The 12,051-nt window shown below is 46.2% G+C and overlaps 1 protein-coding gene and 1 long non-coding RNA gene across 8 annotated transcripts in view; one reads left to right on the forward strand and one right to left on the reverse strand.

Annotated features, from left to right (window-relative positions):
- ITPR1 (inositol 1,4,5-trisphosphate receptor type 1) overlaps positions 1-12,051 on the forward strand; it is a 331,954-nt gene that overhangs the window by 299,979 nt on the left and 19,924 nt on the right. For 6 of the 7 annotated variants that reach the window (XM_047779506.1, XM_047779516.1, XM_047779541.1 and 3 more), the window contains 4 exons: positions 1,133-1,225; positions 2,378-2,517; positions 3,046-3,211; positions 5,916-6,076. In XM_047779506.1, coding sequence (XP_047635462.1) covers positions 1,133-1,225; positions 2,378-2,517; positions 3,046-3,211; positions 5,916-6,076 — 560 coding nt within the window. Of the gene's footprint in view, positions 1-1,132; positions 1,226-2,377; positions 2,518-3,045; positions 3,212-5,915; positions 6,077-12,051 lie in introns of those variants that run through there. The other variant, XM_047779556.1, reaches the window with a different exon arrangement.
- The window catches only part of LOC125127063 (uncharacterized), a 121,710-nt gene continuing 110,691 nt past the window's right edge, over positions 1,033-12,051 (reverse strand). Inside the window, exons 4-5 of the long non-coding RNA XR_007134856.1 lie at positions 3,027-3,153; positions 1,033-2,389 (exon numbers count right to left, since the gene is read on the reverse strand). This is a non-coding gene — a long non-coding RNA (uncharacterized LOC125127063). The remainder of the gene's footprint in view (positions 2,390-3,026; positions 3,154-12,051) is intronic.

The following is a 12,051-nucleotide window of genomic DNA, read 5'->3' on the forward strand; positions in this document are numbered from 1 at the left end:
CGCAGACACGGCTCAGATCCTGCATTGCTGTGGCTGTGGTGTAGGCCACCGGCTATAGCTCTGATTGGACCCCTAGCCTGGGAACTTCCATGTGCCATGGGTGTGCCCCTAAAAAGGAAAAAAAAAAAAAAAAAAGCCCCATGGAAACAGCTGTACAGGAGAAAGTTCACTGCAGTGTGAAATTGGAAGCAGTGTAAACGGAAGGGAGTGTTTGATTAAAGTATGGTTCATCCTTGGGATGGTGAACCCTGCAGTTATGTCTTTATAAATCTTCCTGGAAAAATGCCCACAAGATATGGTAGGAAATTTCAGAAGAATAACTACAGTAGGATCTGTGTGGGTATTTTTTGAATTAAAAAGCTCTTAATGTCTTTTAAAATATGGAAGACTATATCCCAAACTGCAAGCAATAGCTATCTCTAGGGCTTCTTTAAAATGTGCAAGTTTTATAAGTAATAATATAGATACTGTTTTTATCTATAGCAAGAACAAAAGAGATGCCCAATTTGAGAGAGAAATAAAATGACCATACAATTAAGTGATACCTAAGTGTTCTTTTCTCTCAATTAAAATGGGACACTAGCAAGTGAAATATGACTGGTTTTTCATCAGGTAGCCAGGCACCCCAAGTCCAAGGAACATACTAGGATTGTGACTAAGCCAGGCAGCCTTTTTCTCCCTCCCAAATGCTGCATTCTTGGCTTATAACTCCAGCTTCCAAGTTGACACTAAAAGGTACTCACTGCCAACTGTCTTAGGGTTCTGAGTTAAACTGATCTGGACTTCCAATTTCCACTCATGCTTCTCATGCAGACTTCGTATAAATCTTGCTGGAGCCTGTATGTTCGGTAGTATTTGTCGAAGAGTTTCAGCTGTTTGTCTTTAAAGTTGGAGAGGTGCTATTTAAGTGTGATATTTCTAGTAAGCTTACAGGAATTGACATTTCTGGCTTTTTTCCCATCTAGATCACCAAATGAAAGTGTAAATTACATCTCTGCTTTGAATTTATATGCAAGATTGTAGGGTGTTATTTATGTAAAGAATTGTTTAATCAGCCGTGAATTGGGGACTTCAAACATTTTAACCATATGCTGCCAGATTGTTCATCATAAAATTTCCTTCTCTCTCCCAGAAGCCAGCGAGAGTTTGGCAAGTGAGTTCCTGTACTCTGACGTGTGTAGGGTGGAGACTGGGGAAAACTGCTCCTCTCCTGCACCCAAAGAAGGTAGGACCTCACAGCCTTAAGCCCTGTGTTAGTGCCAGGCTCCCCCAGAGGCTTAGATGGTGCACATGACACTAGAAGCAGATGAAAGCAGATTCACTGCTCAGAAGTAAGGCCAGTAGCAAAGAGGAAAGGCTGGGAGAGAGGAAGGAGATGACAGGAAAAGAAGGCTATATGGGAAGAAAACAGCTGCTTAGTTGATTCAGCCTGTATTTACTGAGTGCCCACTCTTTGCCAGCAACTGTGTTATACTCCAAGATATAATAATACAGTAGAGAGGAGGCAAGCAGGCAGGGGGATTATGAGAGAGGATGGTAAGTGCAAACAAAAAATAGGCATCCAACCTAATGCAGGAGTAAAAGTATCACCCAGGAGTGTTAGCTAAACACAAACAGTAGCATCATGGGCAAAGAAGGAGGTATACATATTCCAGTTGGAGGGAACAGCATGCCTAAAGTCTCAGAGGTGGAATACAATGGATTTGGGGAGAAATTGATCATGAGGAGAAAGTGTAGCGAGAACTGAATCCAGAGAGGTTGTCAGGGGTCAGATCATGAAGGGTCAGGCTAGGGGGGTTAAAGTTTACCCCAAGGATGATGACAGTTGTTGAAAGGGGAATGATACCATGACATGATGTGTTTTAGCAAGACCATTCTCACTGCAGCTGGAGAAAAGAATAAGGTGGGCAGAAAATTCCTGCTCCAGAAGCTGAGAAGAATAGGCAGTCCCCAGTTTGAAGTGATTTATCCAGAGGACCAACTGTCAATAAAATGCGGCTGGGTTAAGTGCTTACAGCATCCCCAGGAAGGAACCTGAGTGCTGTGGCATTTCCCTCGGTTGAGAGCAGAGATGCTTATGACTCAGATTATTAAGCAACTTATCGCGGGTCAATTGCCTGTGCAGAACTGGGGCTGGAGGTTAAAATCTGTAAAGGATAGGGACTATTTTAGATGTAACAGGGGGAAGGACACTTCTGGGCTTGTGAAATTAGCAGGGTTTAGTGATGCAAACAGCAATGAAAAAGAAAGGCTTTTTTTTTTTACTGGATTCCGTCATTTTATTCTTTCTGGCTCCTGTCAGCTGGGGAGATGGCTCGCAGGAACCAGAGTCTCCTCACTCATGTTTCCAATCTGTCATTCCTTGCCGTGTTTGCAGAGTTGGTCCCTGCTGAGGAGACAGAGCAAGATAAAGAGCACACGTGTGAGACGCTGCTGATGTGCATCGTCACGGTGCTGAGTCACGGGCTGCGGAGCGGGGGCGGAGTGGGAGATGTGCTCAGGAAGCCTTCCAAAGAGGTAGCTGCACCCCAGGGGAAGGAAGAGCAGGGGGCGGGGTGGGTGGTGAGAGCACAGAGCAGTGGGCTTAGTGTAAACTGAAGACAGGAGGCAGAGCCGGGAGCAGTGCTGCGCAGACGTGCAGATCTAGTTGCTTGGGACTCCTCTCCCCTTTTCACCTTGAAGCGCAGGGAGGAAGCCAGCAGCTAGAAAAGGGCAGCTTCTACCCTCCCCTCCTTGCACTTAAGTGACTCTTGCCTTTGGAGCTGAGTCTGGTTCACCTGAACACACTTCCAAACACTTAGATCCCCAGGGAGCCACTCTCCTGTGTGGGCCATGTGACACTTGGAGAACTCAGCATGCACATAGGGGGCGTGACATGACTTGTGCCCCAGCACAGCATTGCACTGGTGAGGGCTGGTTGGGGCTGGGGGGACCTGTGGGGTTGAAACGTCCAACTTGAGCACACCGAGTCCTTCCCCTTCTGCCCTGAGGTCCACAAACCCGAGGGAGGGGAGTAACCTGCTGACCAAGCTGCCTCTTTTCCAGGAGCCCCTCTTTGCTGCTCGAGTCATCTATGACCTCCTGTTCTTCTTCATGGTCATCATCATCGTCCTTAATCTGATTTTCGGGGTCATCATTGACACCTTTGCCGATCTGAGGAGTGAAAAGCAGAAGAAGGAGGAGATCTTAAAGACCACGTGTTTCATCTGCGGTGAGTGGCACAGCTGGGCTTTCTTTGTGGGGTGGGGCGTGGGCAGGGCTGTCTGTGGGAGGGGCCACTGCTGCTTCGCCAGCGTCTCTGCCCTTGATGTCTGAGTGGCCTCCTACTCTTACCAGAAGGTTTTTGGAGTGCCCTGCGACCTGGTGTAGCACTTGACTATTGGGTTCAAGAAATGAACCTCTGGGTAGCAGAAACACCAGGGCACAGTATTGGAAATATTTGTGTCTTGGGGTCTTTCAGATGTTGGGCTGCAGCAGCATCTCTTGTTCCCCGTCTGAGTAACTAGAATGGACATATTTCATCCCACTCCAGCCAGAGGATGTCTTGCAGATGGTATCAGGCTTTAGGTAGAAATGTAATCTGTTTATGGTGAAAATGGTCAGAGCTTAGGCCTGGGAGTCAGACCTGGGTTCTGATTAAGCCTCTGCCACTTCCAAGCCACATAACCATGGTATTGCCACTTCACTTCTCTCAACCTTCATTTCTCATCTGTAAAATAGGTACAAAATATGTACTTCTCTGCATTATTTTGGGCCTTAGGAGACCTAGTTTATGAAACACTCCTAGTAACATAGAGCCTCACAGTGTAGGCACTTAAGAGAGGTGCATAGAGTACCAAAGAAATCATTTTCAACATAACTGCAAGGTAACACATGTAAATGCAAATTAATCACATAGGAATATGGGAGCTAAGTAATCATTTAAGGATTATTCATAATACAGTTACTAAATATATAAATTTCCCACTGGTGTGTATTTTCAAAAAGTGATAATTTTTTCATCTAAAAAACTTAAAAGTCTTAGCTTTTTGCCCCCTTAAAATTATTTAAAACTTTTCATTGGAAAGAATTCAAGTTACAGAAAAGTCATAAGAATAGTACAAAGAATTTCTATGTATTCTTCACCCCAATTCTACACATATTAAAGTCTTGCTTCATTTGCTTTGTTCATATATACACACCCTATTTTTCTGAACAGTTTGAGAGTGGCTGGCAGGATGCTTCTTTATCCCTAACTGTTTTAATACTATATATGTCCTAAAAGTAAGACCTTCTCTTATATGTAGGCAGTATAATTATCAAAACTGGGAAACTAACAGACCCTATTCAGAGCTTACCCTTTACCCAATACTGTCCTTTATAGCAAAAGAAAGTCCCAAGTCATATGTTGAATTCAGTCCATTGACATTTTTTGAAGACTATGCAAGTCAGTTATCTTGTAGAATATCCCTTGGTTTGTCTTTGATGTTTATGAGGTTATCATTTTTTTATAGGCACATCAAAGAAATGTTATTCTCCTCAGTGCTTCATTTCAGGAGGCACATGATGCTAGTTCATCTTCTAACTGGTTATGGTGGCCCTGTTTCTCCACTAAAGTTCCTTCTTTTCTCTTTCTAATTGAGAACCATTTAATGGGGAGATACTTTGAGACAACTTAAATAGCCCATTATTTCTCAAATTAAATGTTACCTCACCAGTTTTTACAGCCAGTGATGAGTCTCTGTGATGGTTACCAACTGATAATCTCTTAATTATTCTTTCTACCTTTGTTAATTGTCTTTTTAAGAAATAACTTTTTCTTCTCTCCATGTGTATTTACATTTGTAACAACATGGATTCATGTATTTTTATCTAATTCAATGGATTATAATCCTTTGCTGTCATAATTTATTTTGATGCTCATATTGCCCCTGATTTGAGTAGCCCCTGAAAGCTGGCTTCTGTATATGTCACATCACCATTATTATTAATTATCTTTTGTTTGTTTGTTTTTAGCACCATGAGATAGTCTAGGCTCAAGCTCACCTTGGATCTTCTCTAGCCTTGCATCTTCCTTGACCCAGCCCTTGTTTCAGCTATTTCTTCAAAGAGCCCTGGTTCTTTTTAGTGGATAATGGTATTTAGAAGCCAAGATCTGGCCACTGGGTGTACTTATTCCCATTGGTGTGCCACTGCTTCCAGGGCTAATTAGGGCATAGATCTAGAGGATACATGTATCCACACCCTTCTATATCTGCTTTTATAAACATGAAAAAGGATGGGTTCATACTCATACCTCTGATTCCAGTTCAACATTACGAGTTTATTCTTTCTCCTTTTCTATATTTGCAATCCCTTCTTTGACAGTGAGGTATCTGTCTCCCAGTATCACCATGTATTTATTTGCTCAATCTAAGAATACATAGAACTAATTTCCAAATTGCTCACCCATACCTCTGCAGAATATAAACTTATCAGCTAGAGTTTAAAATGTATATAAAGTTCTTTCTGTCCTTCTCTGTCTCCTCACACCCCTTGTAATGTGTATAAATTTTGGCATTTCCCTGGAAGAAGGGACATCACATTCACTGGTTGCCTGCTGTGCATGAGTCTGTCACACCCATGCTTATTTAACCCCCACACACTCCTGGAACCTCAACAGCAGTCCTTCCATACCCTGACATGGCAACAAAGGCATATGAGATGAAACAGTGATTAGGAAGTGGTAGAGGTGGAGTTCAAGCCCATGTCTGTTTGACCCACAGCCTGTGTTTTCTTGCTTTGATGGGAAAGTAAACGTACTTATAAGACCAACAGAACCTAACTCTTTTAAGACAGGAGCGAAACAGCAGCTTCCTCCATGTTGGGCAGTTCTGTCGTGGGCTTTTCTGCACCGTGACTGCTCACTTGGGGCCTGGGGCTTTCTGTCTCTTCAGGCTTGGAAAGAGACAAGTTTGACAACAAGACTGTTACCTTTGAAGAGCACATCAAGGAGGAACACAACATGTGGCACTATCTGTGCTTTATCGTCCTGGTGAAAGTGAAGGACTCCACGGAGTACACTGGGCCCGAGAGTTACGTGGCAGAAATGATCAAGGTGAGTGGGAAGGGCTCTCAGAGGCAGGTCACACTTGGGCCTGCTGACCTGCTTCTCAGCTCAGGGCCTGGTACTGGGAGCCAGTGGGGAATATAACATCCATTGTCTACTGATCATTTATCATGGACCAGGCACTAGGCTTGAGAACTTCGTGTGTCCTCGCAAGTGATCTTCAGAAGCCCCAGACAGGGGATGGCAGCTTTCTTTTAAAGGAGGAAACACTGAGGCTCAGAGAGATTAGCACACGACCACCTAAGTGGGGCTGACGTGTCAACCTAGATGTAACTCCATAGCCTGCCTTCTGTCTCTATGTACTTTTCTTGATAATGGGTCCTTTTCTGTTTTTTTCTCCTTATATAAGACCAGGTCTCTATACTGCATCTTTTTAAAATGACCACTCAGTATATAGTTCAGCTCTGGTTGGTCTCCTTGGCCTCAGCCTTGCCTTTCTGGGAGATGCTTTGCTAATCATCAGGAAGGGATCATATAATGGAGGAATTTGAGTCCCAAATTAATCTTCTTGCTGATGAGGAGTGACTGCCATGCCCAGGCAGGGGGAAGCTACCGAAGGTTTGCAGAGTGCTCTGCTCAGGCAGGGCATGTGGAGGCAGCAAATGTGTGCTCTGGGGGTCCCAGGCCAGCCGTCCTTGCTGCTGTGGTTCTGAACAGCGCTAAAGTGTTCAGGGGTGTTTGGTGAAGTGAAGAGGTGTACACTGTGCTGTTGAGGGAGTCTGACTTACAGCAGCTCGCTCTGAGGAGAGGGGCCGTTAGCCATGAAGAGAGACTGCACACTTCTCTGATCTCCTTCCTGGCACCAAGGACTTGAGCACTCTCCCAATGATAGGTTCTCCTACATGAGCCCTGCTTGGTTGTGTATACAGTTGTAATTTTAAAGCTTGTTTTGTTAAGAAACCCAAGAGAGTGCTGTTCACTGGCAATGGATGTAAGCCCACCAGCACTCTAGTAGCCTGAATTCTTGAGCGCCTGGTTCTGGGGGGCTTTCTGGGGATGCTCTGCATTCTGTGTCATGGAGGCCCTGAAGTCTCATTCTGTAATTCTCCTAGTTTAATGTATGTGAGTCATCTGGAGAGCTGGTTAGAGTTCAGACCCTGATTCAGCAGCCCTGGCAGAACTCGAGATTCTGCATTTCCAGCCAGCTTCCAGGGGATGCCAAAGCCACTGGTTTGTGAATCATACGCTGAAGAGTAAAATCTGACAGAAGAGACAAAACAGATACTGCTTTAAGAATTATCATCTGGGAGTTCCCATCGTGGCTCAGCAGAAATGAACCCAACTAGTATCCATAAGGATGCGGGTTCGATCCCTGGCCTCCCTCAGTGGGTTAAAGATCCTGCATTGCTGTGAGCTGTGGTGTAGGTCTCTGGCTAGACTTGGATGGTGACTTGGATCCCAAGTTGCTGTGCTGTGGTGTAGACTGGCAGCTGTAGCTCCGATTGGACCCCTAGTGTGGGAAATTCCATGTGCTATAGGTGCAGCCCTAAAAAGCAAAAAAAAAAAAAAAAGAGAGAGAGAGAGAGACAGAGAGCAAGCAAGCGAGAGAGAACAATAAAGCGAGCAGAAGAAAAGGGGGAGAGAAACATGAGTCCCAGAGCTATGGTGATGGGTATTCTCTTGTAGAGGCTTAGGGTTAAGTCACTTCCCCAGGAAGGGCTCAGAAGCTTCCCTGGGGTTCAAAGCCAGTTCAATGACCCAGAGTTGCACTCCATAACCACAGTGGTGGGAGGACAGAGGGGGGGTTGCTGGCGGCTCTGGGCCACATAGGGAGCAGGGTCTTTTCTTAAGGAGACTAGGAATTCTAGTGGTGGCCAGTGCAGATAGTCACAGCTTAGGTTTCTGGGGTTGAGACAATTAATAGAAAAGTCTTCAGATGCTCTCTTTTCTTCCAGTTGTTGGTAATGCCAAATAAGACCCTATATGATCAGCATTTTTGCTGACACATGTGAATCTGCATACACATAGAGCGACTTTCATTTGCACTAAATTCTTTAATATTTAGAAGATATGGCCTGTAATTTTCACCCTTGTCACACATCCCTTTTCTCCCTTCACTTTGTTTTCTTCTCTCTCAAGTGTCTGAATGTGCCTTATCTTTAAATCTTTTGGGGGCCATTTTTGAAATGGCCTTACCTTACGGTTACAGAAAACTCTAGCGCACTTCTGGGATTCTGTCCCAGTCACAAAGACTTAACAGGAGCCTTGTGAGCCGTCACCTGATGGGGATTAAGAGCCAGAAGTTAGCCCAGACGGCCACACAGCCTGCTCAAAGGCCCCCCTGCACAGCTATGCTTTGAGGAACCCAGCATTCACTGTGCTTTCCCATCCACGTCATTCTGTGTATGAGAACTTCTTGTCAAACAGCCTAAAAATCTGTAGCATCAAAGAATTCTTTACTTACAACCTCCAAGTTGCTGAGAAACCAGATGTCTGGTGAGGGCCCAGGAAGTGTTAGATCCATTGGCTGAAAGGCAGGGCGCTTTTGCCAACACTGTTCCTGGCGGTGTCCAGTCCTGCAGCCACCTGACTCCCTGCTGGGGACTTCCTGGAAGGCACTGCCAGAGCAGGTTAGGACCTGGGGGTGCCTGGCAGAGTCACTGTGTGTGGGGTGGGGTGGTAATGGCTGTGGGAACTGGAGCTTCAGTGAAGGTGGCTCTCTCCTCCTGTCATGGACCCGCTTAGTCAGACACCCAGAGGCAGCCACAGCCACAGCCACAGCAGGAGGTGCTGTTAATGTCCCTTCTCAGTTGGCGGCTGCCTGGGAGGAGGGTCCAGCAGAGCTCTTGAAGAAGCCAACTCTAAGTGGCTGCAAATGCTCCTGCCCTGAAGCGAGTGGGAGGCTGATGGGAAGTGTCAGAGGTGGAAGGCAGGGTTGGCCAGGAGGCCTTGAGGCCCTGTGGTTTACCTCCTGTCCCCAAAGAAATCGCCCCATTAGGCTCATCTGGTTCCTCGGAAAACTACCTCTTGCTAAGAGGCACGAGGCTGGAAGTGATCAGTTCTTCAGCTCTCCTTTAACCCACTGATTAAGACCCCAGAGACTCCCAAAGAACTGTGATGTAACAGCGGCCAAAAGGCAACCCCCAGAGCCAGATGGGAGGGGCCCCAGGGAACATCCCAGATGCCCCAGAAACAACTGCTTACAGACATGGTGTCAGGTGTGACAAATAGGTTTCCATCTCAAAAACCAGCACTTTCCTAGTAGAATCTGCCAGAGGCTCTGTGAGAAGGGCAGGGGCCCACACTGACCTTGAGAGAGTGACTCCTGAGACTGCAGCCCCTTTGGGGTGCTGCAACCGCTTCTCTTTAGAGACGGAAACATCTGGGGGAAAGAGGAGACATTTGAAGCTCCACGTCACAGTAGCGAACTTAGCCAAATGTTCACCCTCAAGTTAACATTCATCAAAACGTAGTAGAAAGTGGTTTCTCTTTCCTTCTGATCTCGACCCTCTCCTTTCATTGCTGATGGAAACATTCTTGGCAAAGCCGGGGCCAGGCTGATGCCCACCATGAAGCCATCACTATCTAAGAATAGGATCTGGAGGCAGAAAATCTGAGGTGTGCATTTTGGCTCTGGTCCTGCCAGGTAACCCTGTGCAGGTCACAGGACCTCCCTGACCTGAGCTCCCATCTGTAAATTGGGGGTACATACCCCATCACATGTCCATGGGTATGGAAGTGAGATGAATGTGTGGGTACTGGGGCTGGGGGTGGTAAGCACTCAGGGAGGGAGGTAGGGAGGGAGTGACAGAAGGGCCAGATGAACAGACCCAGAGCCCTCGGCCCGGAAGCACAGGGGCTGTGGTACTGACAGAGCTGACACAAGCACCGTTTCCTTGATGCCAAGACCGTGTGAGACGTCTTGGCTCTTGGCACAATGTTACTAAGAAAAGTCAGAATGGGCATCTTGACTCCAAGAACTTCCTCCCAGGGGAAATTCCTCTGTCTTCCTCTCTCTTAAAATTTAAAGTTGTCAAGTGTCCTATAGTGTGGAGGTAGGACAGGGCTGACGTTATTGCCCTCTCTCCCCTGAGCTGGTGAGGGATACTTGTCACTTCTGTGTGTTTAGTCCTCAACTCGGATTTGCTGCCTGGAACTGGGGTCCAGGCGACCTGGGGAGGGGCCCCTGCATTCTGTGTGTTCGATGCAAGGTGCTCATGCTTGATTCACAAGGAGAGGTATCTCAGGTCTGTGCACATGCTTGAAGGTGGCGCTGTGAGGAGCACGCCAGTGGGGGCGATCAGCCCTCCCCGCCCCCGACCCCGGACTCTGTAGGTCACAGGGCTCACAGCACCGCTCCATACCGCACATGCAGTCAGATCCGCTGACTCAGGCCCCAGACAGGGCTGAACTGTCAGAGAAATGTGACTACAGGGTGACCTCACTTAGCCCTGGCAGTTCAAGGCAGGAAAAAAAAAAAAGAGCTCTCTCCCCCTGTATGAACTAAAATTTTGGTGCTTACCACGTAGAGTTTTGGCAATAGCCTTTATAATAAGCAGACTTTTTTATTTCTTTTTTTTTTTTTAGCCCTGGACTACACTTAAATTTTAACAGTACCATACACCCTTTTTGAAATAATTTTAGTGCCATTTGGCTTTTCTCCAGTGCCAAATGACATGAGGATTTGTGTTAGGTTGCACAGTGAGATGTATTTAACCTGAATAAAGGGTAAGTTCACTGTGAGTATCTTTGCCTGAAGGAATTTAAAGATTGCAGAGTGAGCATGTTGCCAGTAAAAGATCAAATCCATGATTCCCAGCACAGACCCAGCAGCCTAGTTTTCTATAACAGTCAAGCACAGGAGAAGAGCCAGTCTTTGATAAGCAGGCTTAAGTTATTCTTGAAAGTTAGCAACACAGAAGCATTAAGAGGGAAATTTGGCAAAGAAAATCAAACCATAATTTAACATAAAAGACATCTGTTTTGTTAATAAAATAGGGACTTCCCTTCTGAATCTTCGAATTCTACCTTGTCAACCTAAGGTGTATTTTCAGGCATATGTTTTTGAGTTAATTGCCCTTAAAGAGAGGTGATCAGATAGGCTACTGCCTATCCGTATTTCAAGGTGCCCTGATATCTTGGGCCACTCTGGCCCCTTCTGTTCTTCACCAGGACAGGGTGTTAACTGACCGCTGAACTGAACAGTGAAGTAACAGGGAGGCCCCTCTTCCAGCCAGAACCTGGAGCACCAGGCTGCTGCTGTGGGGGGCAGCAGGCTGGGCTGTGCTTTGCCCAGACCAGCAGACAGGATTGGCACTAGCAATAGGTCTTGTTTCATCAGTATGTACTGAAGTTAATGCTCTGAACGCATGATCCTGTTTGGTCCCCGGAACAGCGTAGCAGGTGGCACTGCCACCATCGCAGACGGAAATGTAAAGTCCAAGGCGGCTGAGCAGCTTCCGAAGGGTCACACGGCTGGGAAGTGCTAGAGCTGAGGTTCCCATCCAGGTCTGCTGAACAGAGCCCACCCTGGAGGTGTCCTGACATGGGCAGGAGTTTGGGAATAGAGAACAGCTCTTAAAGAGTTTGTATCTGAAATACATGTTAATTTGGACTTGCTAAAATATGATAAACTTCTTTTCCCTCACCTAGGCTTGGAATAGCAAATGATACTTCCTTTGGTGGCCATATATGGGGAGAGAGAGGGTAGGTTAGGGGAATGAAGGTTCACCAGAGTCACAGCCAGACTTGGGCTCCCACACCCAGGTGACTCATCTGAATGGGTATAACTCCCTGATAATTAAACATGAGAGAGTCTGATCCATCATCCCTTAAGCCTGGTGCTGACTTTTTCTCACCTACTAGCTCACTCTCTAACCCCTGCACCCACTTCTCTCTCCCTCTCTCTCTCTCTTACACACACACACACACACACACATTCACTGGAGATTTTCCAGTTTGTCTTGTATTAGTTCACTTGATCTCCTCAGAAACTAGCAGTAATTACTCAAGTTATAAACAGT

This window comes from Phacochoerus africanus, chromosome 1, assembly GCF_016906955.1.
Source record: "Phacochoerus africanus isolate WHEZ1 chromosome 1, ROS_Pafr_v1, whole genome shotgun sequence".
Lineage (NCBI taxonomy): Eukaryota > Metazoa > Chordata > Mammalia > Artiodactyla > Suidae > Phacochoerus > Phacochoerus africanus.